The sequence below is a fragment of the Empidonax traillii genome, unplaced genomic scaffold (assembly GCF_003031625.1).
Source record: "Empidonax traillii isolate 1590-97213 ecotype Southwest subspecies unplaced genomic scaffold, ASM303162v1 scaffold292:size1342341, whole genome shotgun sequence".
Lineage (NCBI taxonomy): Eukaryota > Metazoa > Chordata > Aves > Passeriformes > Tyrannidae > Empidonax > Empidonax traillii.
The window spans coordinates 428,692-455,577 of NW_020955485.1; the positions used below are offsets into that span (position 1 = coordinate 428,692).

Here is a 26,886-nt window from a genome sequence, read left to right on the forward strand (position 1 = left end):
CGGCGGCGGCGGGGGCCCGGCGCGGCCCGGGCGGAGAGCGGAGCTAGGCTGGAGGCGGCCCGGGATGGCCAGGATGAACGTGGCCCTCCAGGAGCTCGGACACGCCGTGAGTGCCATGGGCAGCGGAGTGGCAGGGCGGGGGCAACGAGCGGGGAGGGGGGCAAGAGGAGAGGGGAATGGAGGGACCCGCGAGGGGGGCAGCGAGGGGGACAGGAGGGGACCCGGGCACAGGAGAGCCCAGAGGCTGGAGGGCTCAAGGAGCTGGAAGCGCTGGGGGAGCTTCGGGAACCTGTAGGAGGGAGGGATGGGGGATTATAGGGCAGTGAGAGCCTGGGGGATGCAGGGACTGCATGGGGAAGGGGCTAAGGGAACTAAGTGGCTAGAGGGTCCCCTGTCCTCCGTGGCTGGGGAGGAAGGCCCCCCAGACCCCTGGCTGGGGTTGAACAGAGGGAGCCAGGGTGGTTTGGACATGGCCCCACAGACCCTGCTCCACCAAGGCATGAAGCCCACCTGGGGTACAGTGATGCTGTTCATAGGGTGACCCACAAGAGAGCAACCCTGGAGGGGGCATGAAGCCCTGTTCCTGTGCATCTCAGCCCCATAAAGGGAATAGGAGGAGACCCAGGACTAGATCCTACTCCTGCTTTAAGAATGCTGGAGAGGGGATGCTGGCTGTTGTCCAGGATGAGGACCATCCAGGAGAGGAGAGGAGCATACTGGGGGGAGGTGGGGCAGTGGAGGGGGCCTGGCTGGCCGAGCTCCTACAGGATGCTGAACAATCCCTCCTAATGCCAGTATCTCCCAGGAACCCCTCCAGTGGGGGGTTCCTGCCAACTGTCAGTCCCATCACCCCACAGCAGCAGCCCTTGGCAATGCTCCCTCCCCATCCCAGCAGTGTGGCAGTGAGCAGAGCTGGGCGTGAGGCACTCACTCTGTTTCACCCCCTGCCCATCATCTGGCCCATTCCTGGCCCCCAGCACCAGCCCTCTCAGGCAGCCCCGGGCATTCACTTCATTCTGCAGCACAGACTGGAGGGTGATCCAAAAGCCACCCAGCCGTTAACTCCGAAGCTAAGGATAGCTCACGACCAGCAGCATTGCTGAGTCTGTTCCACCAAAACCCCCAGCATTTTCTTCTAGCTCATCCCCCCCTCCAACGCTGCTGGCTCATTTCCACCAGCTCCCTCTTGGCTGAGTCCTCAGCAGCCCTCACGGCTGGGTCCGTGCAAGCTGCCCTGCAAGGCCAGGGGTAAGGGGAACCGTGCCCTGACGGCTGGTACCGTTGTAGTGCCCCTTCTCCCCTCCATACTCTATCCTGCGCCCTGGTCACCCCCAGGGCTGGGATGGGGCAGGAGGTGCCTCCAGATGTTTCAGATCAGTGCACATCTGCATGGAAAGTTCCAGGCAGGGGAGGAGGGGTGAGGCAGCAGCACTAGGCAACAGTTGCTTGGTGACGGGGACCACGTCTCCGTGGCAATGTGGCACCTGTCAGCAGGGCTGATGCCACACAGCTGCTATGGCTATGCAGAGGGATGCTCCAGCGGCAGCCCCCAAGCTCTCCCTGTGTTCTCCAGACCACCCGGGGCTGGGGACAACCTCTTGGGGAGACTCAGGAGCACCAAGGGGGATCAGGAGCTGCCTCACCCGTCTTTGTATCCACTGAGCAGACACTGCCCCGCTCTCCATAAGAGCCCGAGGGTGTTGCAGGGTGGGTGACAGCCCCCCATGCCCTTGACCCAACCTGCTCCCTCCCTTAGCAGATGCCCAACTACAAGCGTGCCACGCTGCAGGATGAGGAGGGGCCGGAGCCAGCAGGGGATGGCAGCACCTCTCCAGACAGCGTAGAGGTGAGGTCTGCCCCAGCTCCTCCATCCTTCCCCTCTCCATCCTCCCTGCCGTCCCCCCTCACCCTCACTCTGAGCCTGCCTGCAGCCAGGTGAGCAGTGGGAAAAGGGCTGGGAGCCAAGCCAGACCTGGCTGTCCCCAGGGATGTGCTGGGAGGCAGCCAAAATGCGGTACAGAGTGTGCCTGGACAATTGTCCTTCCTCGTGGCTGGGGGGGAGCTGCCAGCACCGCTGCTATCTTGCCTGGGCTGGTGGGGAGGGATGCCCTGGTCCCCACCTTCTCATGCAGCCACACTAGGCACCAGAGAGCGGCAGGGAAGGGAAGGGGGAGCGGTGATGTCCGGTCCCCTCGTGGTGCGATGGCAGGTCCTGCTCCTGCCCAGGTGGGGTTTCGGAAGGGGCCGGGGACCCTGATGAGCCGCCTGGCTTCGCGCAGCCAGCTGGAGCTGGTGCTCTGCGCCGTCGCCGTCTCCCTGGCCCTGCTGCTCGGCGTCGCTGTCATCACCCTGGCCATTCAGTACCAGAGAGGTAGGGCGAGTTGGCAGTGGTGTCCCCACACCCGGGAGGACGTGGGAGGATGAGGAGCGATGGGTCAAGCCTGGGGCACCTGCTCTAGGTGCTCTGCTTATCTCAGGGCACAGGCAGGGCTTGTGCCTTGGTTTCCTCCAGTCCAATTGCCCAGCTCCAGGCATACCTTCCCTGCCAGATCCCTCTCACAGCATGTGCCTGACCGCTGCCTGCGTCCGGGTGGCCAGCAAGATCCTGGAGGCCCTGGATACAGAGACAGACCCATGCCAGGACTTCTACCAGTACTCATGTGGGGGCTGGATCAAGAGGAACCCACTGCCCAATGGGCGCTCCAAATGGAGCACCTTCAACAGCATCTGGGACCAGAACCAGGCCATCATGAAGCATCTCCTAGGTGGGCACCAAGGGGTCACAGACACTGAGGGGGTGACCACTGTGTCCCTGGGGCTGACCCACAGCCTCCCACAGAGAATGCCACCTTCAACTCCAGCAGCGAGGCAGAGCGGAAGACACAGCGGTACTACCTGTCCTGCCTCAAGGAACAGAGGATAGAGGAGCTGGGATCCCAGCCCCTCATGGAGCTCATTGACAAGGTGGGCATCTACCCACATGTGAGCTGAGCTGTCGGGGCTCAGCCCAGCGCGTCTCCTGCTAAGCTCTTCATGTAGCTGGGGAGGGAGCAGCCCTCGGGGATGGACCCCATCCCTCCTTGAGGTGCCAAGTCTGTCTGCCAGCAGATCGGGGGGTGGAACATCACTGGCTCCTGGAACCAAACCAGCTTCATGGAGGTACTCAAGAGCGTGTCAGGCACGTACCGCGCGACCCCTTTCTTCACAGTGTACGTGGGTGCAGACTCCAAGAGCTCCAACAGCAACGTCATCCAGGTTGGCACCTTGGCAATGAGGGGTGGCAGGCGCCAGGTGGCACTGGGCTGTCTATGCTACTCCTCTCTCCCCCAGGTGGACCAGTCAGGCCTTTTCCTTCCATCCCGAGATTACTATCTGAACAAGACTGCCAACGAGAGGGTGAGGCTGGGTGTTGGGCATGCTGCTGGCAGCAATCAGGGGAAATCCATGGCAATGGGGTGCAAGCAGCTCTGGGATACACCTGCTACCTGCATCCTGCCCCTTGGATGCTCACCCCAGGGAGGTGGAGGGAGGTGCAGCCAGCACTAAGCGAGGGCTTGGGGTCGCGCAGGTTCTGGCAGCATACCTGGACTACATGGTGGAGCTGGGGACGCTGCTGGGGGGCACCCCAGAGCCCACCCGCCTCCAGATGCAGCAGGTGCTGGACTTCGAAACCCAGCTGGCCAACATCACCGTGCCCCAGGCTGAGCGGAGGGACGATGAGAAGATCTACCACAAGATGAGCATTGCTGAGCTGCAGGTGGGCACAGCCCAGTGAAGTCTGGGAAAACCCTCCAGGGACATATGGGAAGTTGTCCACTGGGACACCAAGGGGTCCACGCCCACTGCTCTCTGCCCTCCAGGACACCTTGGGCAGCTCCATCAATTCTGGGACATGTGCTGGAGTGAGGTGCTTATCTACCCAGTTGTTAGGATTTGGGAGGAGCTGCCACCTTGCACAGTGGGATCCAGGGGTCCCCTCCTCGTCCTGCAGCATTATGAGCAGTGGGAAGGGTGCTTGGTGGCAGTGAGATCTGGTGTGGTGAGGGACCTTGGGACCTTCCCAGGGAGCACAGCCCCCTGCCCCAGGGGATCCCCCTCGTGGTGCCACATCCTCATGTCCCCTCCAGGTGCTGGCCCCTGCCATTGACTGGCTGGATTACCTGTCCTATTCCCTGGCCCCACTGGAGCTGGCAGACACGGAGCCCGTGGTGGTGTATGGGGACACCTACCTCCAGCAGGTCTCTGACCTCATCAATGACACTGACAGGAGGTGAGGCTCCTGCGTGCCCTCAGCTGTGCCCCCCCATGGCAGGGGCACATTTTGGGCTCGTCAGTGGCTTGGAGTCTGGCACATCCCCAGGGACTGTGGTGAGCTGTGGCATCTCTCTGCTCCTTCAGCATTCTGAACAACTACCTGATCTGGAACCTGGTGCAGAAGACGGCCTCCAGCCTGGATCAGCGCTTTGAGACAGCCCAGGAGAAGTTGCTGGAGACACTCTATGGCACCAGAAAGGTAACAGTGGGTCCTGGGACCAGCCCCCTCTGCTCCTGGCCTGGAAGCAGCCAGGACCTCCTCTGCCCTTGGGATGCTAAGCCCTGTATGCTGCAGAGGGAAGCCAGGGATCATCTTTTGGGATGGGGGTTTAGCTGCTGAGCATCTCCCCTCTGGTGAGGAGGCTGAGCCAGGCTGGGAGGGGAGCAGGGGAGTGGGCTGGGCACCTCACAGATTCTCATCTCGCTCCCACAGTCCTGCACACCCCGCTGGCAAACCTGCATCTCCAACACGGATGACACACTGGGCTTTGCCCTGGGCTCCCTCTTCGTCAAAGCCACCTTTGACCGGGACAGCAAGGCCATTGTGAGGACACTTTTGCCCCCACCCTCTCCCCATCTCCACTCGCGGGAATTCCATTTCAACCCCAATCCCAGGGCTGGAAGGTGGGGAGCTGGGAATCGGGACCCTCAGCCCTTGGGAGGTTGTGTCCTGTCTACCCTCTCCCCACCAAGGGGCTGGTGGGGTTAGGGGGGCTTCATTCCCTCCCCTCCCCAGGCTGAGGAGATGATTAGCGAGATCCGTGCAGCCTTTGAGGTGTCTCTGGACCAGCTGGACTGGATGGATGAGAAGACCAGGCAGGCTGCAAAGGAGAAGGTGATCCCAGGGAGGGAAGTGGGTGTGAGACCTCATGTCCTCCCAGTAAGCCCCCCCATCTCACTGTCGAGGCCTCTCCCCACACAGGCAGATGCCATCTATGACATGATTGGCTTCCCTGACTTCATCCTGGACAACAAGGAGCTGGACGATGTCTACGATGGGGTAGGGGGCTGGTCCGTGCTCACACCAAGCCCTGGGGGGCCCCATGGTGGGGCAATGTCACTATTTGGGCAATGCTTTTGGGACACTGTGCACAGCCACCCTGGTACTGAGTGCATCCTGGCTGGGGTGTGGGGAACCACCTTGGTGGACCCCTTCTCATCCCTTTTCTTCCTCACCAGTATGAGGTCTCTGAAGACTCCTTCTTCCAGAACATGCTCAACTTCTACAACTTCTCTGCCAAAGTGATGGCTGACCAGCTCCGGAAACCCCCCAACCGTGACCAGTAAGGGGGAGGGCCTGGGGGGGGACAGAGGTGCCTGGGTGGCAGTGGCTCAGTGGGGGAGGAGGTCCCCCCATGGGGTAGCACAGCACTGTAGGTCACCTGTGGTGGCTGTAGCTTGCCTCCAGGACATGGTCCCTTGGTAACAGGATGGAGGTAAAAGTGCCAGCCCCGGGGGCAGGGTGGCACAGGGGAGCCATGGTGGGTGATGGTACAGGAGGGTGCTGGGGCTGGGTGAGAGGTGACACAGCCTTTCCCTGTCCCCTGTCACACCTCCCCGCCCCAGATGGAGCATGACACCGCAGACTGTCAACGCCTACTACCTGCCCACCAAGAACGGGATCGTCTTCCCCGCCGGCATCCTGCAGGCCCCCTTCTACGCCCGCAACCACCCCAAGTGAGCCTGGCATGTGGGACACCTCCTGGGGCGGGGGGGGGGAGGCATGGGCTGGATCAGGGCCAGCATGCCACAGAGCCACCACAGTAACAGAGCAAAGCCCTGGGGGGCTTGAGCATCCTGCAAGGTTTTACATCCTGCAGCAAAGACAGCCTGCAAAGTCCCCTTAGAGCCAGCAGTGTCCCCAACAGGACTCATTCCCAGCTGGGTCCCAGCTGGAGCAGAGTCTGATCAGGTGCCCAGGCTGTGGAGGGGGTGTCCAGGCAGAGGCAGACTGCAACACCAGCACCCCAATACCCCATACTTACCTGGCTCCTTCCCATGGCCCCACAGAGCCCTTAATTTTGGTGGCATCGGCGTGGTGATGGGGCATGAACTGACCCACGCATTCGACGACCAAGGTGAGAGCCCATGGGCAGCCCCAGCCCTGACCCCTGTGACCTTCCTGCCCTCCCCAGCCCCACACCCGCCCCTGCCCTCGGCGTGGGCAAGGGGTGCCCTGGGTGCACAGGGGTCCCGCTTTGCCATCCATTGCATCATGCGTGCTCGTGCCCCCCCGGCCGCCCCCCCTTCTATCGTCCTGTCTCCCCAGGTGGCACCCGCCGACACCTCCCCCTGGCTTCTCTGTGCAGCTTTCGCTCCATCCGCTTGGTGAGGACACGGTGTCTGCAGCCCCAGCCCCCTCCTCACCCTCCTCCCCGCGGGGCACGGGGCGGGTCCCTCTCGCATCCGCTCTGCTTTATGCCTTCACCACAGCCCCGGAGCAGACATGGGGTCAATGGGGGAATGTGGGATCACAGATCTGGGTCGAGATAGTGGGAATGCACCGGGGGATGGCTGGGGACCCAAATGCACAGCTGCACCCCAGCCAGAGCCTGCCCAGAGCAGGGACTACGGAACACCATCCCCCCATGGCATGGACCCAAGGTGTCAGGTCCCCCGGCATCCCCTGGTGCTCTCCCACCGCACCCCACTCTGCTTCGGGACCCCCTGCAGAAGGGAAGCTGCAGGGGGACAGAGTCCCCTGGTCCCACCCCACGGCTCGGTCCCGCAGGACGAGAGTACGACAAGGAGGGAAACCTGCGGCCATGGTGGCAGAACTCCTCCCTGGAGGCCTTCAAGAACCGGACGGCGTGCATGACCGAGCAGTACGGCCGCTACACCGTCCACAGCGAGAAGGTTAACGGGCGGCAGACGCTGGGCGAGAACATCGCTGACAACGGCGGGCTCAAGGCAGCCTACAACGTGAGTGCTGCCGCCCAGACGGGACACAGACCGCCCCTCATGCCCCGTCTGTCCCTCCCCGGGGCTTCAGGCCAGCTCTCCCGCAGGCATACAAGTCCTGGCTACAGAAGAACGGAGAGGAGAAGCGTCTGCCAGCCCTGGGGCTCACCAACCATCAGCTTTTTTTCGTGGGCTTTGCGCAGGTAGGGCTGAGCGGGGTGATGGGTTTCCTGCCCCTCCCTGGCTTCTCAGAACCACTCCACAGTCCCCCGTCCTGCCCTGGAGGGTCTGTCCCCATCCCTGAGGCTGCTCCCGCTCCGCCAGGTGTGGTGCTCCGTCCGGACACCCGAGAGCTCCCATGAAGGGCTAGTGACCGACCCCCACAGCCCCGACAAGTACCGTGTCATCGGCACGCTCAGCAACTCCCGGGACTTTGTCGAACATTTCGGCTGCCCCCTGGGCTCCCCCATGAACCCCGGCAAGCACTGTGAGGTGTGGTAGGGAGGGACAGAAGGGACAATGCTGTGCTGTGCCCCCGCCCCCAGCCCTCGCTGGCTGCCAGAGCTGGCCACGGGCAGGGAGCGGAGGTCACGCTCTGTCGCGGTCCCTCTCCTGTGCACACACCGCACACCCCACCTCTGCCTCCTCCCCGGCACACGCGGCCCCATACCAGGCACCCACCGCAGCCCCATCCACAGCCTGGGGCTGGACACGGCCGGCAGAGAGGCTGTAGCACCCCCAAAATGCAGCTCTGCCCCCAACCTTGATGCGCTTGTGTTGGGCACAGCTCAGCGTCTCCCTGCACCGCATCCCCCTCTCAGGTGGGCAGGTCAGAGGGGGCCCAGGGAAAGCACTAGAGCCAAGATACCCCCGCTCCCGCCCCGCAGCCTGCCAGAGATGGAGGTTGGGGGCCACCCGGCTCCGCGCTTCCCTTGTCCCCTCCCATCCAGCTTGGTTTCCCCATCCACCTCTGCTGGGACCAGCGGGCGGCAGCTGGTGCCTTCAGCTGTGGGTGGCTGTGGCCGAGTTTATTTAACGAATAAAAGCAGTTTCCACTTACTCCAGCAGCTCGGGGACCTTGGCGGTGTCGGGGCTGGGACAGAGGTGGGGTCTGGAGCTGGGGGAAAGGCGGGGGGATGACTCAAAAGTCTGGGGGGACGCGTGAGAGCTGAGACATCCCGAGGGAAGGGAAACGGAGATGGGATGTCTGGATGGACGGAGGGAGGGTAGCAAAGGTGCGGGGAAGAACGGCAGGGGCGGGGGGAGTGAGTCAGAAGCACGGGGGTCTCCGGTAAAGCCCAGCTGGGGGGTCCTGCTGCCCTCAGCGCAGGTGAATCCAGATTGCCCCGGGGCCGATCCGCCCCCGAGTTCCCTCCTGGAGCCCGTCCTGGCCGGTCCTTCCCCGCTCAGCCCGTCCACAGCTCCGCATCAGGTCCCGCAGACCCGCCAGTACCGGGACCCCGCGGGGGCCGCCACCAAGGTCTGCCGGGAGTTGTGGTCCTGCCCGCGGTGGCGCAAGGCATGACGGGAGCTGTAGTTCGGCGCGAGGGACGCTGGCAGTGATAGTTCGGGCGCGGCTCGCCCCGCCGCTGTGCCGCGGGGGCCGGACTACATTTCCCAGCAGGCAGCGCGGCGGGGCCAGGGTCCGGGCCTGGGCGCCTCAGGGGTACGGGGGCAGCGGGGCCGGGGCGGCGGCGGGGCCGCGCCGGGCCGTGACGTGACGGAGCAGGGTCGCCGGGCCTGGGTGGTAGCCTGGGCCAGGCCCCGGGCTGGGCCACGGGTGCTAGGCCTCGCCCCGATCCCGTGTGCAGTACACGGTGGGCACTGGGCCCTGGCTGGGCCGGGGCCGCGCGGTCGGGCCGGGTATTGGACACCTGTGGGTGCTGGAGCTGAACTGCCCCTGCCGGGGCCGCGGGCGGGTCTGGCTCGGGGGTGGAATCCTGAGGCCAGGGGCAGTGGGATGTCGCTGCCCTGGGGACAGAGGGGCAGGCATATCCCTGCCCTGGAAAAAGGGGCATTGGGACATCTCGAAAGGGGCAGTGGGATGGCCCTGCTCCTGGAGACAGGACTGCAGCGAGGTCCTTGCCCTGGGCACAGGGCCTGTGGAACATCCGTGCTCCTGGGTGACATGGCCCTGTCCCCCAGCCAACACACTCACCTTGCAGGTGTTGCTGCCCAAGCCATGGACATCCCCATCACACCAGGGGAGCTGCTCTGTCTGGGCTCCAGCCTTGCCTTCTCCGGCCTCTTCTACTACATGTACAGGAAGAAAGCCAAAGTTGTGGCACGCATACAGGTAGCCCCATCCCTCAGATGCTCTCTCCTGACAGCTTTCCCTTCCCCACTGCCCTACACCCTTTGATTTGGGTGCACTCACTGATGGCTGCAGCCTGCTGCGTTCTCTGCCAACATCACTACACTCAGGACTGAGCAGGTCACGTCCTGCCAGAGATCCGTGCTTGGCCCACCCTCTGCCTGCCCCTGCCCATGCTCACACTCAGTCCCTGCTCTTCCAGGAGGCCCCAAAGCTCCAGGTCGATGACAATTTGCCAGCCCTGGTGTCTGCGGCTGAGGGGAGGTGCCTACCCTATGTTGCCCTGGAAGGTAAGAACCCTCTGTGGCCCCTCACCAGGGAAAAGGGCAGGGCTCTCCTTTGTCTGTGACACATCCGTTGTCCTTAGGCATAGTGCTGCCAGCCCAGGCTGCACTGACCAGCCACTACCATGAGGGGCTGCAGGGCGTGATCCAGAAACTGCTGCTGAAAGAGCATCGGCTGATCTGGAACAGCTTGGCCCGGAGCTGGTGAGCGATGGGAAGAGACTGCAGGGGTGGGCTTGCACCAGACAGTCCAGACTCGGGCTGCTTGAGAGGCAGAAAATAACTTGGTTGAAGACTTTAGTTCCTATGCTTGGCTCAGTTCTAGGAGTTCCTTCATATTGTGGCCAGCAGGACCAGGACAGTGATAATCCACCTGTAGTCAACACTGATGAGGCCACACCTTGAGTCTTCTGTTCAGTTCTGGGCCCCTAAATTCAGGAAGGGCACTGAAGTGCTGGTGTGAGTCCAGAGAAGGGCAATAGAGCTGCTGAAGAGTCTGGCCCACAGCTCTGATGAGGAGCAGCTGAGGGAGGCGGGGTGTTTAGCCTGGAGAAAAGGAAGCTCTGGTGTGACATTATTGCTCTCTACAACTCCCTGAAGGGAGGTTGTAGCCATATAGAGGTCAGCCTCTTCTCTCAGGCAACTAGTAACAGATGGGAGAAAATAGCCACAAGCTGCACCAGGGAAGGTTTGGGTTACGCATTGGAAAGAATTTCTTCACAGAAAGGGTGATTGCACATTGGAATAGGCTGCCCAGAAAGCAGGAGCAGGGGGCTTCACCACCAAGGAGGTGGTGGAGTCACCATCCCTGGAGGTGTTTAAAGAAAAACTGTATGTGGTGCTTAGTGCCATGGTCTAGTTGACAAGGTGGTGTTCAGTCATAGATTGAACTTAGTGATCTCAGAGGCCTTTTACAACCTTATTGATTCTGTGGTTCTGTTGTCCACATCCCAAACCTCTGTGCTTGCAGGAGTGAGAGCGAGCGGGTGCTCTCAGAGCAGATCTACACCGTGCCCTTCCTGCTGGCCTCGCCAGGCCCCGAAGCAGTGACACAGGTGAGCGTGGACAGCCCGCTCCAGGCCGTCTGCCTGCCGCTGGAGATGGTGTATGAGCGCTTCCAGCAGCCCACCCACGGCTTCCGCGACTTGCTGGGCCAGTACCTGATCGGGGAGAAGCCCAAGGGCATCCTGGAGACAGAGGAGCTGCTACGGGTGGGGGCCGGGCTGACGGGTATCGGGGAGCTGTCCCTGCACCCCGACGGCTCCCTGCACCTGCAGCCACCGGCCGGGGGGGGCGAGTTTTTTCTGTGCCTTGGGGACTGGCAGACGGTGCTGTCGGAGCTGGAGTCGACCAGCGGGCTCTGGAAGGGGGCGGCGGTGCTGTGTGCGGCGGCGGGGCTGGCCGTGCTCCTGCATGCCCTGTGCCGTGCCTACCGCCGCTCCCGCCCCAAGCAGCAGCAGGAGGACAAGGAGCTGGATGGGGAGGAGGCCGGGGACAGGGCGCCCGAGGACTCCTGCGTGATCTGCCTGGCACGGCCCCGCGAGTGTGTCCTCCTGGGCTGCGGCCACATCTGCTGCTGCTTCCGCTGCTTCCAGGCCTTGCCCACCCGCCTCTGCCCCATCTGCAGGGGACCCATTGACCGTGTGGTGCCCCTCTATCAGGCCTGAGAGCACCTGGGAGTGCCCAGGGAAGGGCAGTGCGAACCAAGCCAAGCCTGGAGCCTGCAGAAATCTCAGCTGTCCCCTCGTGTGCAGCTGTGTGATTCCTATTGGGAGGGAGGGGTCCTGGTGTGCCCCATAATCTGCTTTTGGGAGGGTGGGGCAGGGGGAGTTACAGCTTCCTCATCCTCCTTTTGTCTGCCAGAGGGATACCCCCTACTAAACGTGAAGGCTTGGGGAAAACCTACACAACACCTGTCCTGAGGAGCTGAGACCCCAGCCCCATGCTGGGGCATTCCTTTGGCTCCCATCTGTTGGACCTGTGCCCCTTTTCCAGCTGTGACCCCCTCAAAGCCATGCAGAACTTCTCCCTTGTGTTTTTTTTCCCAGCATGTGGTTTTATTGGGAGGATGATGAAGGCAAGACCAGGCTGGTGGGACGCAGCAGGCACAGAGGGATGGCAGAGATCCAAACCCCCCTGAACCATTGCAGTGGCACACCTTGTTGCCACTGTTGTCCTACCACCCCAATCCATGTGCCTACAGCCACAGCCCAGGCCATGCTGGGGACGCCCAAGGGCTGGCAGCGTTGAGCCTCTTTGCCAGCTGTTCTACCACCAGGGAGTGGGGGCTATGTCCCTCTGCAGTGTCTCCACTCTCCTGAGTGGGAGAACAGCACTGGGTGCCCAGAGCCTGCCTTCATGTCTTGCCCCACTGTACCCAGCTTTCCTGCCCACCTCTCAGACAGGACCGGGTGCAGGAACAGCTTGCAGTGGTATGTGGAGTGATAAAGCCAAGGAGCCAAGCTCGGCCTCTCCTCTTCCTTTGCGCCTCTAAGTCAGGGGGCTGGGTGGGCGCTGGGGGGGTGCGCTGGGAGCCAAAGCTCTTCCCTTGTCTGGGTGGGCACCACTGCCTCCCTCCCCACCCAGGGAGCTGGACCAGGTGCACAGAGGAGCCCAGGTGCATCTCCTCAGGATGCAGCCCTGAATGGGGGTGGCAGGACACACAGGACTGTTGCCAAGGTGATTGCAATCCTCAGGTCTCTATGGCAACCGATCCCCTGGACCGCTCCCCATCACTGCCTGGCTGCAGTTGCCCAGGCAACCCATGGGCTCTCCTGGCTTCTGCGGCTTTGGGGCACCCAGGGTTTGGGGGTGGGGAGCAGTGCTGGCCAGCCACTGTCAGCCAGGCAGCAGTGTTGGGATTGGAGGGTAATGATGTACCATTTCCCCAGGCAGTGGCCCACATTGCTGCTGGGCTGGGAGCTTGCTTGGGGCAAAAGTGCCCCTGTGAGTTTGCCCCCAGGGCTCACAGCCAGGCACGAAGCCCCAGAGTACCCAGTGAAGCCTCCTGGGACCTGCATGCATTTTTGGGGTGGGCTGGTGTGTGGAAATTCTCTTCCTCCGCCTCCCAGCCCCCATTTTATCAGCCCGGCCCCTTCCCTGGGCTGCGGAGTGAGCAGTGGGGCCCAGGTCCCCCCCCCCTGCACCGGGCATCCCCCCCGCAGCAGGAGGGATTTCGGGAAGGAGATAAATACCAGATGGGAGAGGGCTGGGCTGCCAGGAACACACTCCCCGTGTGCCAAGAGCTGCTGGCGCGAGTGGGCGCGTGGGCCGGGGAGGGCGGGGGGTGCCCCTTCTCCCAGAGACTGCTCGCCTCGTTCCCCAGGACCCAGCAGCCAGCTGGGGATGGGACAGGTAGAGAGGGGCCTGCGCCCCCCGCTTCCCTCTACCCCCAGAGGTGCCCGGGGCAGGGAGCACATCCCCTGTGCTGGCAGCACACAGGGAGGTTGCCTCCCCCCGTGCTTGGGCACAGCCCTACTCTTTTCCCCTGGGGTCTCCACCACCCGTGGGAGGCCACCAGCCCGGCAGTGGCCCAGCTGCAGACCCTGCTGTCAGCCCTGCCTGGCACGGCTCTGGGCGGCAGTATGACTCACCCGATCAGCTCACAGCCAGCCAGAGCCTCGCCGTGCCAAAGCCCCGGCACTGGGGCTGCCCAGACGCGCTGCAGTGCCCACACCCCCAGACAAACCCGCTGTGTGCCCCCCAGGGGCAGGTTGGAGCAGGACAGCAGGAAACGCACAGGGCCTGGGCTAAGGGCTGCCCAGCCTCCCTCCCCAGCACACAGGCCACATGAAGGACCCAGGCATCCTGACAGCTGCCCTCTCCCAGGATCCCCCTGGGTGCCAGCCCGTGCCCGCGGCCTCCACCCGCCGCCCCACCCCCAGAGCTGCCAGCCTGCTCCGCCTGCCTCCCTGTCTGTTGTCATGGTGACCAGAGATGTGGTGACAGGCGAGGATGGAGCCTCACACCCCAGCAAGGCTGTTTGCCCAGCAGGGTCGGCTGCCCCCACCCTCCTGCTCTCCCCCATCACCCTCAGGTCTGGGCAGGGGACTCTCTGTGAAACCCCTGCCCCATGCAGTGTGCTGAGAGTGCTCCATCTGCTCAGATGTTGAGATCACAGCTGTGCCCCAGGCAGCCAATGTGAAGGATGGGAGCAGTGCCATCCTCCTGCCCTGACACAATCGGATCCCACTCAGGGCACCCTCTTCCCAGCTCCAGGCTGTGCACCAAGACAGACAAACTCATCTCACTAGTGACCACCTCTTTTTCCTCCCTGGGAAGGGCACTGTCTCTCTAGGAAAGGCTTTTGGGCCTCATCTTCCCACATCAGCAGCTGCAGGGACAGCAGAAGATGAGGAACACGCCACCCTTGCCCACTTGCCCCGGGCTCACCTGTGGGGCAGCTGCCAAGTAGGATGCCTGTCCCCCATCACCTCCTCACCATGGTGACAAAGGGTCACCACAACCATCGTCCCACATGGCCAGCCATCCATCCCCATTGCCTGTACCCAGCCCCGGTGTGTGTCTCTGCTCCCCCAAAAGACCCAAACCATGGCAAAGGCAGCACACAAAGCAGCATTCCCACCTGGGCCTTGCCTACTGAGACCCAGTGGCAACAGCCAGGGATGGGCAAATCCTCAGCCTTACCAATGACCTAGTCCCTCACGCCAGGATGGGGCTCAGGGAGAGCGGCAGTGCCAGCAGCAGGCACTTGGGTAGGGCCCCCAAGCTGCAGCTGCCACCACTGTGGAGCAGAAGTGCCATTTCACGTTTCTTGGCAGGGCTTGAAGCAGCACAGATGGAGGTACCCGCGCCAGCCTCCTGGCGTGGCTCGGCAGCCCCCAGCCCTGTGGCACCCGCCCTGGGTGACAGCACTGACTGCTTCCCAGACCTGCAGCTAAGGAAGCCTCACATCCAGTAGCTGATGCCTCCTACCTCCTCCAAGCCCCCTGACATCCAGTAATTGCCTGCCAGGCCACTGACTCCATCCCTGCCAGGCCTTGGGGACCACCAGGTGCTACCATCCAATCCAACACCAGCTGCCCAGGGGTCCCTGCAGAACCTGGGCATGACATGTCCCACCACAAGCCACTTGCACACGCACAGGGTGATTTTCCACTGTAGAACCACTTTAGGCACCAGTGACTGCAGGAAAACCCCTCACCTCCATCACAGCACCTGGAGTTAGGCACCCTGATACCCACCAAGGGCACAGGGCTCAGGGGAAGCATCCAGATGTGGGGCTGGAGCCTGGCAGCCACCAGTGAGCATCGTCCAAGTGCAGGCAATGCAGCACAACCTCCTCTGCCAGACCCACTGCAGCCAGGATCTGGCCCCATGCCCCCTGCCCAGCCCCATATCCACCCTGGGTGGCATGGCTGGCCCCCAGCCCTTGCATGACCCTCAAGGTGTCCCAGTTCAGGGGCTACTGCCCAGGTTTAAGGAACCAGGGCAGGAAGAACCACCTGCTTCCCACTCCCACAGCTCCTTCCTCCTGCTGGAGTTGGCTTTGTGTTGGACAAAAGGCTGCGAAGGAAGCGAGAAAGGAGATTAAGTGCCTGCTAAAAGACGGATAACGAAGGTGGGATGAGAGCCAGGAGAAGGAGGGTGCTTTGTCAGGTTCACCAAGGGGAATGCTATCTGCAATAGCAGGAGATGAGGGGGGTCCCTCATGCATCCCACGTTCCACCCACCCACATTCAGGTCCCTGGTACCTTCCCCCTCTGCCCAGGGATGTGTGACACAGCACTGCCCTGTCCCACTGACAGCCCAGCTGTGCTGGCACAAATCCAGCCCTCCTCCTGCCTGGGATGGGCGGAGAGCCCTTCCCACACCCCAAATCCCAGGCAGCCCCGCAGAGCATCCCACACCCCATAGCCAAGCCAAGCAGCTCCCCTGAGTGCGAGGCACTGCAACAGATACAGGTGTGGGATAAGTGGGGCCATTCCCAGGGTGACCCCTTTCCAGCCTCTCTCCAGCAGCCTGCCAGGCTGGAAACCCTCCTGGAGTGCTGCACCAGTGCCACTCACATCCCACACAGCCCATCTGCTCCTCTTCTCTCTCACCCCCGGCCCCGCGCGTGCCATGGCCTGCCGGTCCCTGCCCACGGGCAGTGGCACGTGGGCTCAGCGATGGGAAAAGCAGGCCACATCTCAGCGTGGGCCTCTTGCCTATTTTCCCAGGCACTTTTCACAGGGAGCAGAAGCCTTCACATGAAAAAGTTCAACCTGGTTCCCCAGCAAAGGCAGGAATAAAGGCATTTCTTTGCCAGGAGACTGGGCACCACTGCCCCAACCTGGCTCTGGTAGGGGACAGCAGGGACCAACATTATGCAGAGCTAGACACAAAGGTAAAAGCATGGCTGAGCCTTCCCAAAATAGAAGTACCTGCCTACTGTCGTGGACCGTTCCAGCTAATGCCCTTCTGCAGCACCTTTCAAAAGGATCTCAGGCCATGGGGATGCTGGCACAGAGAGATGAACCACAGGCCTATCTGTAAAACCCCCCTCACCCCTCATGACATTCTCATAGGGCTGCTCTAGGGCTGGCAGGTGCCATTTCCATACAGGGTTCTGGCTTAGCTGCAGCCCAGGACCCCCACATGAGCAGCGGGGCCCAGATGTGAGGGAGCAACAGGAACAGTGCTGCTCTAAGGCAGGGTGGTCCTCTCCAACCATCCACAGCAGCTGCTGTCATCATCATCCCCTGATCCAGGGGTCAGGGTTATACTCAGGGCTCAGGAAAGAAGCAACAGTCTCAGCCTGAGCTTAAATAGCACTCCAGCCCCAGGTGACCTGAATGGGGGGGATCAGCTGAGGCTGATCAGGACCACTGATGCCAATTAGTAAAATCACTGCCCAGTGAAAAATGCAGAAGGATAGCGCCAGGGTGGGCCTGGGGCAGAGGTGTGTAGAACGGATGTGAATGGGGCTCTGCTGAGATAATGGGGTCACTCCTTGCTTACCCATAGCAGGTGCCCACAGGGGATGGCTCTTCCCCTTGTCCACAGGGAAGGGCCAAACTGTGTAACAAGGGGTGGCCCCGGGGCACAGTCCCCACGTGGCCACACTCACAGGTGCCTGCAGAATCACACCTGTGTGCCCCTGGATTCCTGCAAAGACATGCAGTGAGAAGATGTGTACAAACGTGAAGATGCATGTGCAGAGACCCAAACATGGGGGGTTAAGGGAACTGGTAGGAGTTGGGGCAGGACTGGTGTGGCTCCAAAGGGGGATCCCAACACAGGGAGCCTGCAGGAAACGGTGACCAGATGGATGTAGGCCAAGAGACACAAGTAGTGGGCTGGGGAGACCCGGGGTGGGAGCTGGCCTTGGATTCTGAGGAGTTGAGCCTTCTGGGCTGCAGGGAGCTGGTGGGCTGGAGAAGGGTGTTGGGGGATCTTTTTGGCATCACCTCTATGCGCCAGCTGTGTCTGGTGGTCCTCAGCTGTCTGACCCGGGGGTACCCGGCTGTGCCAAGGGCTCCCCTCTCCATAGGAGCACCCCGTGGTTGAGGGCATGCCCGAGTCGGGCCGACAGCCTCAGACAGGCTGTGCCGGGGGTACCACCCTGCGCTGGGGCCGGGGCAGGGACTGGTAAGGCGGGGTGGGAGGGTCCCCATCCCAACCGGGCGGACACCGGTCATCGACCGAGGGGGTCCCTCGACTCTGTCCTGGTCGGGCCGGGCCGGGCCGCGGCGCTCCGGAGCCGCCCCCCGCCGGGGGGGTCCCCGCTCCCCCCGGATGCATGACTTCATCCTTCCGCCCGGGTTTCCTCCCCGCCGCCGCCGCCGCCGCCGCAGACCGGCTCCCGGCTCGGCGCGGCGCGGCTCGGCCCGCTCGGCCCCGCCATGTCGCAGGTGCTTCCCTACGGCGAGGACAAGGTGGGCCGCTACGGCGCCGAGCCCGAGGCGGGGGAGCTGCCCTTCAGCTGCCGCCTGCAGGACACCAACGCCTTCTTCGCGGGCAACCAGGGCAAGCGGCCCCCCAAGCTGGGACAGATCGGCCGCGCCAAGAGAGGTACCGCCCGACCCCCACCTTTGCCCTCCCGACCCCCGCCTCAGCCCCACGACATCCCCGGGACCCCTGGATCTGCCCTGCAGCATCCCCGGCTTTGTCCCGGGACCCCCGAATTTGCCCTGCAGCATTCCTGGCATCTCCGTCGCTGCCTCCCGCCTCCCCGGCGCTCCCCCACGGCATCCCCGAGCCCCTCGGATCTGTCCTTTCATCCCTGGTGCTGACTCCTGCATCCCCGGCGCTGCCCTATGGCATCCCCGGGATCCCTGCATCTGCTCTGCAGCATCCCCGGCACCTCCGGCACTGCCTCCTGCAACCCCGACGCTGCCCCACGGCATCCCCGGATCTGTCCTTGCATCCCCGGCTCTGCCCTGGAATCCCCGGCTCTGCCCTGCAGCATCCCTGGCTCTGCCCTGGCACACCCAGCGCTGCTCCCCGGCATCCCCGGCACTGGCCCTTGCATCCCCAGCTCTGCCCCACAGCATCCTCAGGATCCGCGATTCTGCCCTTGCATCCCAAGTGTTCCCCGTACCGGGCAGTACATCCCTGGCCACCCCCTCGACATCGCCCCACAACATCCCCAGGACCCCCGATTCTGCCCTGGTTCTTCCCCACGGCATCCTCGGTCTCTGCCCTGTAATATCCCAAGCACTGCCCCACGGCATCTCCGGTACCCCTGACACCGGCTCTTACATCCCCAGCACTGCCCCATAGCATCCCTGCGACTCCCAGCTCTGCCTTGCACCCCCAGCACTGTCACCTGCCACCCCTGGCACTGCCCCACAGCATCCCCAACACTGCTCCCCCAGTATCCCCGGCATTGCCCTCTGCATCCCCAGAATCTCCATCTCTGCCCTACCTCAACTCCAGCACTGCCCCCCAGCAATCCTGAGAGCCCCCAGCTCTGCGACTGACAGCCGGCACTGCCACAAAACCACAGGCCCCCCCACTCCCTGCTCCAAACACCAGCACTGTTTCCCCCCAGCGCTGTCCCACAAGCTACCCCCATCTCGGGACTCCCCCCGGGGATTACCCTGCAGCATCCCTGGGGCTGCCCCTGGGACTGTCCCCAAGCATCCCTGGGGCTGCCCCCCAGTGCCCTCAGGACCCCCCGGAACTTCTCCTCAGTACCCCTGGGACTGCCCCCCTCTCATTCCCTATAAACAAGCCCCCGCTCTCCTCCCCATCATCACCAGGAACAGCGTCCCTAGCCCCCTAAACCTCTTTCCCTCCACATTTCTGCCTGCCTGCCGCAGAGACCCTATCAAAAGCCTCCAGCAATGCTGATCAACAAACACCCACCTCTACACTCCCCTGCTTTACTGTCCCCCCAGGACTCCATGAACCCGTGTCCTGCCCTCCCTTTACTGCCTGCTGCAGAGACCCCCATCAGCGTCTCCCTTGCTTCCACCAGGATCCAAATAAATGCCCCCCTCCCCCCCGTGCACCCTGATCTGTCACTGTCGATCCTCTCTGATGCTTTGTGGACCCTCAAGAATGGCTCCCACTTTTCCTGCAGCCCCCGATCCTGCCTGCTTGGGGGACCTCCATAGGCAAACGCCCCTCCTTGAGCTGCAGGGACAAGGGGAGTGGGGGGAAGAGCCCCCCCCTGCCCCAGCACAAATACACCCCAGCCCCGCAGAGGGGAGAGCCACTGCCTGCTCCACTGCCCCCCTTTGCGGTGGTGGAGGTTGGGTCTAACAGTCCCCTCCAGGGACAAGGTGGGGAGTGCGGGGGAGGGAAGGAATGGTTCTCCCTCCGTGGTGTATGGGGGTCTGGGTGCTCTCCCAGCGATGTTGGTGACAGATGGGGGGTGTCTGGTCAATCTCCCCCCAGAGTGGTGATGAGGGGTTACATATCGGTAGTGATGTTGGGGTAGGGAGGGGGTCTGTCCTCCATCCCCCAGGGTGATGGTGATGGGAGGCACCTGCCGAGCCCGTCATGTTGGAGCGGGTGTGTGTGTGTAGCCCCCTGATGGTGATGCTGATGGGGGTCCGTCCGGCCTCCCACCGGCGATGATGGTCGGGAGGGGGCTGCCCAGTGGGTGATGCTGAGAGGGGGCTCTCTGGAAGGTGGTGATGACAGGGGGGCTGTTCAGCCTTCCATGGTGATTCTGATGGTGGGGGTCCGTGCAGCCCGCCGTGCTGGTGGGGGACTGTCCGGCTCCCTCACCTGTGATGCCGGTGGTGGGGGTGGGTGTCCTGTGCAGCGGGCGATGCTGACGGGGGTCTGGCTGCCACCCCCGCCGAGCAGGCGGTGCTCCCCCCGCTGGGTCATTACCCATTCCAGTCCTGTTGCTCTCATCAGCGCCTGCCGCAGAGAGGAGGGGGGGGTCCTTCCTGGTCTATTCCTGCCCCCCCACTTCCCTAACCACCCATCCGGAGGCAGCCGGCTGGCTGCAGGGAGGGATGCTGCCCCTAACCAAGCTGGGCGAGGGAAGGGTGATTCCCCCCTCCTTGACCCTCATTGCACCCACCTGAACCCCCTTTGCTCCGCTCCCCAGCATCTGGGGGGCACACCTGGAGCCCGAGCGGGGTGAGAGCCGGGGGGGTGGGGGGGCCAGCGACTGACGCGTCCCCTCGCCCACGCGCCCCCCGCCTGTCCCCGCAGTGGTGATCGAGGATGACCGGATAGACGAGGTGCTCAAGGGCATGACGGAGAAGTCGCCGCCGGGGGTGTAAGCCGGGACCCGCCGCCAGGACCCGCCGGCCGAGCCCCGCTCCAGCCCGCCGCCCCGCATGCTGGCTGGACCGCCGACGAGGAGGGGGAGGCCATGCCCGCTGCCCCCCTCCCGGCCCGGGGGGGGGCCCTGCAGCCACCACCACCCCCCCCCCCGAGCCATGCACTTTACCCCTCCGCCCCCCCCCCGGGGCTGGGACAACCCGCCGAGCCTCCCACCCTGGGCGAGGACCCCCCTCTCCGGGGAAGGGGTCCAGCCCCCTGCTCCGCGGTGCGTCCCCCCCATCCTCCTTGGCGGAGGGTCCCCGAATCCCGGGGCGACCCGGCCCCACGAGCACTGGGGGAGCGCTGCTGTCCAGAGACATTTTTTGCTCCATCGTTTTTTGCATGAGCTTGGTGGCCCGGGCGGCCGGCCCGGGGGCCGAGGGTCAGCCCCACCACTCCGGCACGCTTCTTTTTAAACAGAAACTCCTCATATTTGTATTTTTATATCCGAATCTTTGTTAAAAACGATCTGCTGACGTTGAGATGTTGAAGTAACCGCATCAGGAAAACAAACAAAAACAAACAAAACAAACAACAACAAAAAAAGGTTCATATTTTTTTCCATAAGAAAAAAAAAGACAAAAAAAGAAGAAAAAACCGAAGGGAAGAAATAGATGGGGGGCCAGAGTGATGGAGGGAGCACGAGGAAAGCCAAAGGAGCAGGGAGGAGAGCAGGGACCCCTGGCCTGACCCCCTGCCAGCAGCAGGAGCACCGGAGGGGTTGGCAGCACCACCAACCGCTGTAGTCCCCTCCAGGCAGCACCGGGGCAGAGCCCACCGGAGCCGGCTGCAGGTGCTGGGGGTCCCAGCACTGCCCCTCGCTTGAGGATGGTGGGGCCGGGAGGGAAGTGGGGAGGGCAGGGACTGTCCTGAGTCGTTGTTTTTAATTTTGTACTTTAATTTAATTTTATTTTTTAAGAAGCTTCTCGGGGGGTTCTGATGTGCATGAGAAACTCATCATCTTTTTCAATAACCTACGAGTGGCATTTATGGAGACAACGACGCAAAAAAAGGAAAAAAAAACCACAACAAAAAAAAACTAACAAAAAAACTGAGGAAAAAAAACACAAAAAAAAGAAAAAAAGAAAAAAAAAGATACTTGTGTCATGATGTTCTACGAATGATCCATTGTAAATTTAAATGCCATTTTTCACTGTACTGGTGAACAAAATGCGATGAATAAAATACATTCATGTACCAAGGTGAGGCCAGCAGCTTCCTGCTCCTTTTTGTCCCTCTGTGTTGCCAGCTGTTTTTCGGGGTGCCTGCAGCACGGGTGGGGGTGGTGAGGTGTTGACCCCAGAGCCCTTCACTGGTTCCTGGTGCGGGGGGAGCCACCAGCTGAGGCACTTAAACCTTTGTGCAGAAACAGCAACCCAGCAGCTCGTGCCTCTGTGGTCTGTCACCGCTGCCCCACCGAGGAGGGCTCCCCTGTGCCCCCTTCAGGGAGCATTGGTGCCCAGAGAGCCCCTGGTGACAACCCTGGCAGCACCCATATACCTGCCACACCGGCACCCACGCGCAGCCAGCCCTGCCAGCACACGGCTGCACGCCTGTCACACGTCTGTCACTGCGCTGCCGGCCCCAAGGCACGGGCAGATGTGGGCCAGGCGTGTGCAGGCACATTGGGGTTGCCACCACAGCCAAAGAGTGGGGATGGAAGGGGTACAGGGGCAGATGTGCCGCCCTGTGTGCCCCGTGGTGCTCTCTGCCCTATGCTGGCACATCCCATCCTAGACCCTCCACCACCTGGCTGGGGGTGACAAGGACACAGTGTCCTTGCACACCCCCAGAGCCAAGGAGGCTGGGGCAGGAGTCCTGGTGCTCGATGGGGTGGGGGTGTTAAGCAGGGGCCACCTCCCTGTACCCAGTGCCAGCATCCCCATTCTGCCCTCAGCCCAGCTGCCTGTGCCGAGGGAAAGGGATGGGGGGGCAGGGAGCCACTCCCCGCAAGATGGATGGGTGGAATTAAACCCGATTTGGTTTCATTACCGGCCGCAAAGCCCGGAGTCCTGGCTGCTCTCCAGCCAGGCGAGGAAAGGCCAGGGAGGGAGCACAGCATCACCGGAGCATCCCGCTGCCCCCCGGGAGGAGGCCAAGTATCCCCCCATTACTCACATCACTGGGCAGCTTTCGGGGGAGGATACACTGGTTCCCCATCCCCCACCCGTGAAGATGGAGCAGCTTAAGGCTTTGTTGGGTGTGGGGAGGTCGGGGAAGCCCCCCAGGGTCACAGCTGGATGGCAAGGAGGTAGTCCTCGTCGTCGTCTGGGGGGGCGGAGGGCGGTGGTGGGGCAGGGGGCGGGGGGGGCTGGTGCAGGCGGCGCCCCAAGGCCACATCACGGGGGTCCAGGGGCTGCCCCTTGCGCATGATGTAGAGGAAGTAGTGGAAGGCGCCGGCGTCCCCGTCCCCGCAGGCGGTGTGGCGCAGGGACCAGCCAAAGGCCTCCTGGGCATAGTGGGGCTTGCGGAAGTGGGGCTGGGCGAAGGTGATGGAGAGGAAGCAGCCCCCAGGGCGCAGCACCCGGCTCACCTGTGGTGGAAGAACCCCCAGGATGGGGTGTGGGGACACAGTGAGGTTCGCCCCCTTGGCTCCAATTCCAGGGACTTCCAGCATCATCTGCTAAAGATCCCCCCCTCAAACTCTCCCATTGCACCCCCAAATCTGCTGTCTTAACCTTGACCGTCCAAGAGACACATCCCCAGTTCTGACCTTCCCCTAGATCACCCACAGCCCCGTGGCAATAAGGAACGGGGTTCCCATGCCCCAAAACTCTTCACCCCTACCCACAGAAGACAGCATGGAAAGCCAACCCTGTCACAGGTAAAAGCTTTACCCTCCTGGGCACAGGGGCCCCTCAGCACAGCATGGGATGCCCATCCCACCCACCCCTTTCTGAGGCACCCAGTACCACCCCCCCGCCGATACCCAGAATCTGAGGGGGGAGGGCAAGGGGTGTTTGATGGGAAAGGATTCAACCCTTTTAATCACCATTTTCTCCCTGCTGGAATTAAGCCCCGCTAACAGGATGGAAAAGAACATCAATTTTCTTGCTTGGCTTTATCCAATGTCAAAAGGCTTTTACGGCCAGCGCCCGCGTGCTCTGCATGCAAAGGCACTGCCCGAGGCGGGCGGGTGGCCAGGTCCCCCCCCGGCCACCATGCCCCAGGCGGGGACACCCCCAGACCCCCCCGACAAGGGCAGAGAGTCACCGCTGCAGGGGAGAGGGCTGGGGGCCAAGAGGGGGGTTTCCCAAGCTCTGTTTTAATCCTGCTGGAAAGCTCCACAGCTCAGCACTGGCTGGGGCCAGGGACAGAGGGGACAGGCAGCCTGCGTGTCCTCCCCTGCTGCAGCAGTGGATTTTGTACTAAACCTTGGTGGTTTTGGCCAGGAAAAGGGGAAGGCAGGTCCCTGCATCCCTCCCCGGGCACCCAGCTCAGCATCCCTCCTGGGAAGTGCCTGAAAATCTGCCCTGGGAAGACCCCAGAGCTTTCCAACCAACGGGCGGGGGAGGGGGGTCCCCGGGGCTGGGGGTAGGCAGGGATCTCCGGCTGGAGCCGAGCAAGGCATCCCGCATGTCCGCATCCCATCCCTCATTAATAGAGCAATAACTGCCGTTGCTTAGAGACGGGAACAGGAAACCTTTCCATCCGCCAGCCAGAGCCTGGGGGGGGAATGGGGGCTGCGGGGGCTGCTCCCCGCTCCGGTGCCCGCCACACTTGCTGCCCCCGGATTGCCGGGATGGGGTGTCCCTGGGGAGTCCCCACAGGCAGGGTGGATTTTCAGGTCCTTACATCCCCTCCCCAGGGAGAGCAAGAGCAAGACAGAAGCTGTGAACCCCCCACAAGAAACGGGATGGGGGCGGAAAGGGAGATGCCACGGCCAGACCCCTTTGAAGGGACCCCCAAAGCAGTGAGCCGGTGGGAACACCCAGTGAATCCCCCAGGGATGAGGACAGCAGGGACCAGCCGCGGGTGGAGGCTTGTACCCAGCGATGCTGGGGGAGGGCAGGGATTGAGCAGGGGATTAAAAAGGGAAAAAAAAAAAAGGGAAAATTAAATCCCTGCCGTTTGGCAAAATGACAAGGACAGGCAGCAGAGCTGGCAGGGAGTGCAGGGCATGGATGGTGAGCACAGCCCTGCTGCCCTGCTGGGGGTCCCACTCCCTCCCAGGCTCAGTGAGACAAGAAAGGATGAGGGGGTGTCAACAGCCATGAGCACCCTCCCAGCACCCCGTGTCCGCACCCCAGGGTGCCAGGCAGGCACAGCAATTCATTATCCTGCTGGTTCTTCCCGCAGGGTGGGGGAGGTTGTCAGGACCTGCACCCCAGTGCAGGGGCAGGTTCAATCCGGTCCCTGTCTCCACCGCTGCCAATTAACGGGGCCCCGAGGCATCGCCCGTCCCCGTGGCAACGCCATGGCCCTGTCGATGCTGACGGGAGTTGCCATGGCAACCCCAGACCAGATGATGGGGACCCCAGCTAAGGAGATCGAAGCTGGGGCGGGGTGAGAGCTCGTCACAGCCCCACGGTTGTCACCTTGCCCTGGGCAGGCAGGGCCACCTCGGCTTGTCCCCCCAGGTCCCCTGCTGCCACCCACGCTTGGCTGGAGCTCATTTTCCCTGCCAACTCTTCATACTTAAGGTGCAAATAAAGACAGGGGCTATCCACTCCCGCAACAGGACCTGCCCCATCCACCTCCCTGCGGAGGAGGTGCTGGGGGATGAGAGTGGGGGTCTCCCAACCCTCAGGGGTGCTGGGAGCCCCCCAGGTGTCCCCCTGCAGCATAGCTGAGGGGGCTGCACCAGTTGGCAGAGCAGAACCACTGGCTGGGGCATCCACAGGGAAACAGGGCTGCAAGAAGGCACTCTGAACCTTTCCAAACCCCAAAGACCACCCTCTGCCCCCCTGTTCAGCTCCCCCTACTCCATACCTCCTCCAGCACCCGGCGCATCGAGGCAGCTGCCTGGGGCGAGACATCCCAGGGGTCGGTTTCCTCCACCATGAGCACGTCGAGGGTGCCCTTCTCCAGCACCACATCGAAGGAGGCGTCCGGGAAGGCGAGGGCACGGATGTCCATGACGGCCCAGCGCAGGCCGGGGCAGCAGCGGGCGCAGCGGGCACGCATGGCGGCGATGCAGGCGGGGGAGAAGTCGATGCTGGTGACGTCGGTGTAGCCCAGCTTGTGCAGGTCATGGCTCAGGGCACTGTTGCCACAGCCTGTGGGGGGCACAGCTCACCATGGGGATGGGGATGCCCGTGGAGGGGGGATGGCACCCCAATTCTATTCCTCTGGACCCAGGGAAGGGCGGGGGTGGGCTGGGGCTGCTGGAGAGGGGCAGGTCATTGCTTTGATGCCAGTTAGTGAGTGTTGGGATATTTATTAATTATTACCCCCGTCCTGTAAAATGGGTGCTTTGGGCTCCTGTCCCGGGGCAGCCTTGCACACTGGATCCCCACACCTTGGGGTGGGATGGATGGAGAGGCTGGAGGCAGGGAGGGGGTGGGGGGCGCTCCCGGTCCTCCCCCCAGCAGTGCCGCGGGGCAGGAGTCAGCCATGCTCTCTAAGAAAGAAGCTGCTGAGAAATTGCAGTAGGAAAGTAGGGGAACGTGCAGTTTCGGAGGGGGGATTTAACCTGGATGGACGGACAGAGGGATGGAGGAACTGCTGTCTCAGGGAACAGCACCTTGTATAGCACGACACTGTGAGAGGCCCCCTCCCATGCCCTACTCTCAGAGCCGCTCCGCCGAGGCTCGACCGCTCCTCGGGGTGACAGGGGGGATTCCGGGGGGGGGGCGCGGATTTGGGAGCTATTAAGCGCAGCTGGCAGCGGCTGATCCGCTAACAGGATCGGTGATTACACCCGCCTAATCCCGCCGGCCCGGCGGCGGATCAGCCTGCAGGTGGGATTACGGGGCGGTTATACCCGCCCTGCCGCTCGCCCGCCCGCCCGCACCCCCGGCCGCGGCCGGGCCGGGAGCAGCTCCCGCTGCCGGCTCGGTGCCGTGCCGCACCGCCCCCTGGCGGACAGCGCATCCACAGGCGGGACCCCGCGCTCCGCCCGCCCTCCACCGGGCACGCCGGGCACGGGGCACGTACCGAGCACGAGGATACGGTCACCGGGGCGCAGCTCGGGCTCCAGCTGCGGGAGGAACCGCGAGAGGCCCCCCAGCCACTCGCGGGTCTCGGCGCCCTCCCGCCGGTACAGCGCGTCCCAGAAGCGGCGCCGGCCGTACCGGGGGGCGGCGGGGGGCGCGCGCCGCCGCTCCATGCGCGGGAGCGGGGCGGGAGCACCGGGAGCCACGTGCGGCTTCCGGCCCGCGCCGAGTGCGCCGC

At 63.0% G+C, this 26,886-nt stretch overlaps 4 protein-coding genes across 9 annotated transcripts; 3 read left to right on the plus strand and 1 right to left on the minus strand.

Moving 5' to 3' along the window:
- ECE2 (endothelin converting enzyme 2) lies at positions 1-23,875 on the plus strand. 5 transcript variants are annotated; one of them, XM_027890541.1, is made up of 21 exons: positions 1-106; positions 1,757-1,846; positions 2,227-2,371; positions 2,550-2,765; positions 2,840-2,964; positions 3,109-3,255; positions 3,331-3,396; positions 3,569-3,757; positions 4,128-4,270; positions 4,399-4,513; positions 4,748-4,858; positions 5,051-5,149; positions 5,237-5,314; positions 5,494-5,597; positions 5,881-5,991; positions 6,325-6,392; positions 7,046-7,236; positions 7,323-7,418; positions 7,540-7,722; positions 15,416-15,427; positions 23,862-23,875. In XM_027890541.1, the coding sequence occupies exons 1-19, from the start codon at positions 65-67 to the stop codon at positions 7,714-7,716; spliced, it is 2,313 nt and encodes a 770-aa protein (XP_027746342.1). In that variant the 5' UTR covers positions 1-64; the 3' UTR covers positions 7,717-7,722; positions 15,416-15,427; positions 23,862-23,875. The 5 variants fall into 5 exon arrangements, 4 of the variants coding, with proteins under 4 accessions (XP_027746342.1, XP_027746344.1, XP_027746343.1 ...); XM_027890543.1 differs by having other exon boundaries at positions 1,760-1,846; XM_027890544.1 differs by lacking the exon at positions 1-106 and having other exon boundaries at positions 1,760-1,846; positions 2,210-2,371.
- LOC114060772 (mitochondrial ubiquitin ligase activator of nfkb 1-A-like) lies at positions 8,798-12,271 on the plus strand. 2 transcript variants are annotated; one of them, XM_027890548.1, is made up of 5 exons: positions 8,798-8,881; positions 9,381-9,511; positions 9,732-9,819; positions 9,897-10,017; positions 10,784-12,271. In XM_027890548.1, the coding sequence occupies exons 2-5, from the start codon at positions 9,398-9,400 to the stop codon at positions 11,478-11,480; spliced, it is 1,020 nt and encodes a 339-aa protein (XP_027746349.1). In that variant the 5' UTR covers positions 8,798-8,881; positions 9,381-9,397; the 3' UTR covers positions 11,481-12,271. The 2 variants fall into 2 exon arrangements, with proteins under 2 accessions (XP_027746349.1, XP_027746350.1); XM_027890549.1 differs by lacking the exon at positions 8,798-8,881 and adding an exon at positions 8,912-9,032.
- CAMK2N2 (calcium/calmodulin dependent protein kinase II inhibitor 2) lies at positions 17,603-21,749 on the plus strand. Its single transcript, XM_027890551.1, has 2 exons — positions 17,603-17,829; positions 20,437-21,749. The coding sequence occupies exons 1-2, from the start codon at positions 17,661-17,663 to the stop codon at positions 20,505-20,507; spliced, it is 240 nt and encodes a 79-aa protein (XP_027746352.1). The 5' UTR covers positions 17,603-17,660; the 3' UTR covers positions 20,508-21,749.
- Positions 21,754-26,830, minus strand: EEF1AKMT4 (EEF1A lysine methyltransferase 4). The gene is made up of 3 exons (XM_027890550.1): positions 26,650-26,830; positions 25,483-25,769; positions 21,754-23,083 (listed from the first exon to the last, which is right to left on the minus strand). Exons 1-3 carry the CDS (start codon positions 26,819-26,821, stop codon positions 22,781-22,783), a joined length of 762 nt encoding a protein of 253 aa, XP_027746351.1. The 5' UTR covers positions 26,822-26,830; the 3' UTR covers positions 21,754-22,780.
- Between the last annotated feature and the right edge of the window lie 56 nt (positions 26,831-26,886).

What these genes read in the sequence shown, in the direction of transcription:
- LOC114060772 (XM_027890548.1), top strand. Translation starts at nt 9,398, where the DNA reads ATGGACATCCCCATCACACCAGGGGAGCTGCTCTGTCTGGGCTCCAGC. An exon ending in AAGTTGTGGCACGCATACAG is followed by an intron (nt 9,512 to 9,731) that starts GTAGCCCCATCC and finishes CTGCTCTTCCAG; the next exon opens with GAGGCCCCAAAGCTCCAGGT. An exon ending in ACCCTATGTTGCCCTGGAAG is followed by an intron (nt 9,820 to 9,896) that starts GTAAGAACCCTC and finishes CGTTGTCCTTAG; the next exon opens with GCATAGTGCTGCCAGCCCAG.
- ECE2 (XM_027890541.1), top strand. Translation starts at nt 65, where the DNA reads ATGGCCAGGATGAACGTGGCCCTCCAGGAGCTCGGACACGCC. An exon ending in ACAAGACTGCCAACGAGAGG is followed by an intron (nt 3,397 to 3,568) that starts GTGAGGCTGGGT and finishes GGGGTCGCGCAG; the next exon opens with GTTCTGGCAGCATACCTGGA. An exon ending in ATCAATGACACTGACAGGAG is followed by an intron (nt 4,271 to 4,398) that starts GTGAGGCTCCTG and finishes CTGCTCCTTCAG; the next exon opens with CATTCTGAACAACTACCTGA.
- CAMK2N2 (XM_027890551.1), top strand. Translation starts at nt 17,661, where the DNA reads ATGTCGCAGGTGCTTCCCTACGGCGAGGACAAGGTGGGCCGCTACGGC. An exon ending in GATCGGCCGCGCCAAGAGAG is followed by an intron (nt 17,830 to 20,436) that starts GTACCGCCCGAC and finishes CTGTCCCCGCAG; the next exon opens with TGGTGATCGAGGATGACCGG.
- EEF1AKMT4 (XM_027890550.1), bottom strand. Translation starts at nt 26,821, where the DNA reads ATGGAGCGGCGGCGCGCGCCCCCCGCCGCCCCCCGGTACGGCCGGCGC. An exon ending in TGACCGTATCCTCGTGCTCG is followed by an intron (nt 25,770 to 26,649) that starts GTACGTGCCCCG and finishes TGCCCCCCACAG; the next exon opens with GCTGTGGCAACAGTGCCCTG. An exon ending in TGCGCCGGGTGCTGGAGGAG is followed by an intron (nt 23,084 to 25,482) that starts GTATGGAGTAGG and finishes CTTCCACCACAG; the next exon opens with GTGAGCCGGGTGCTGCGCCC.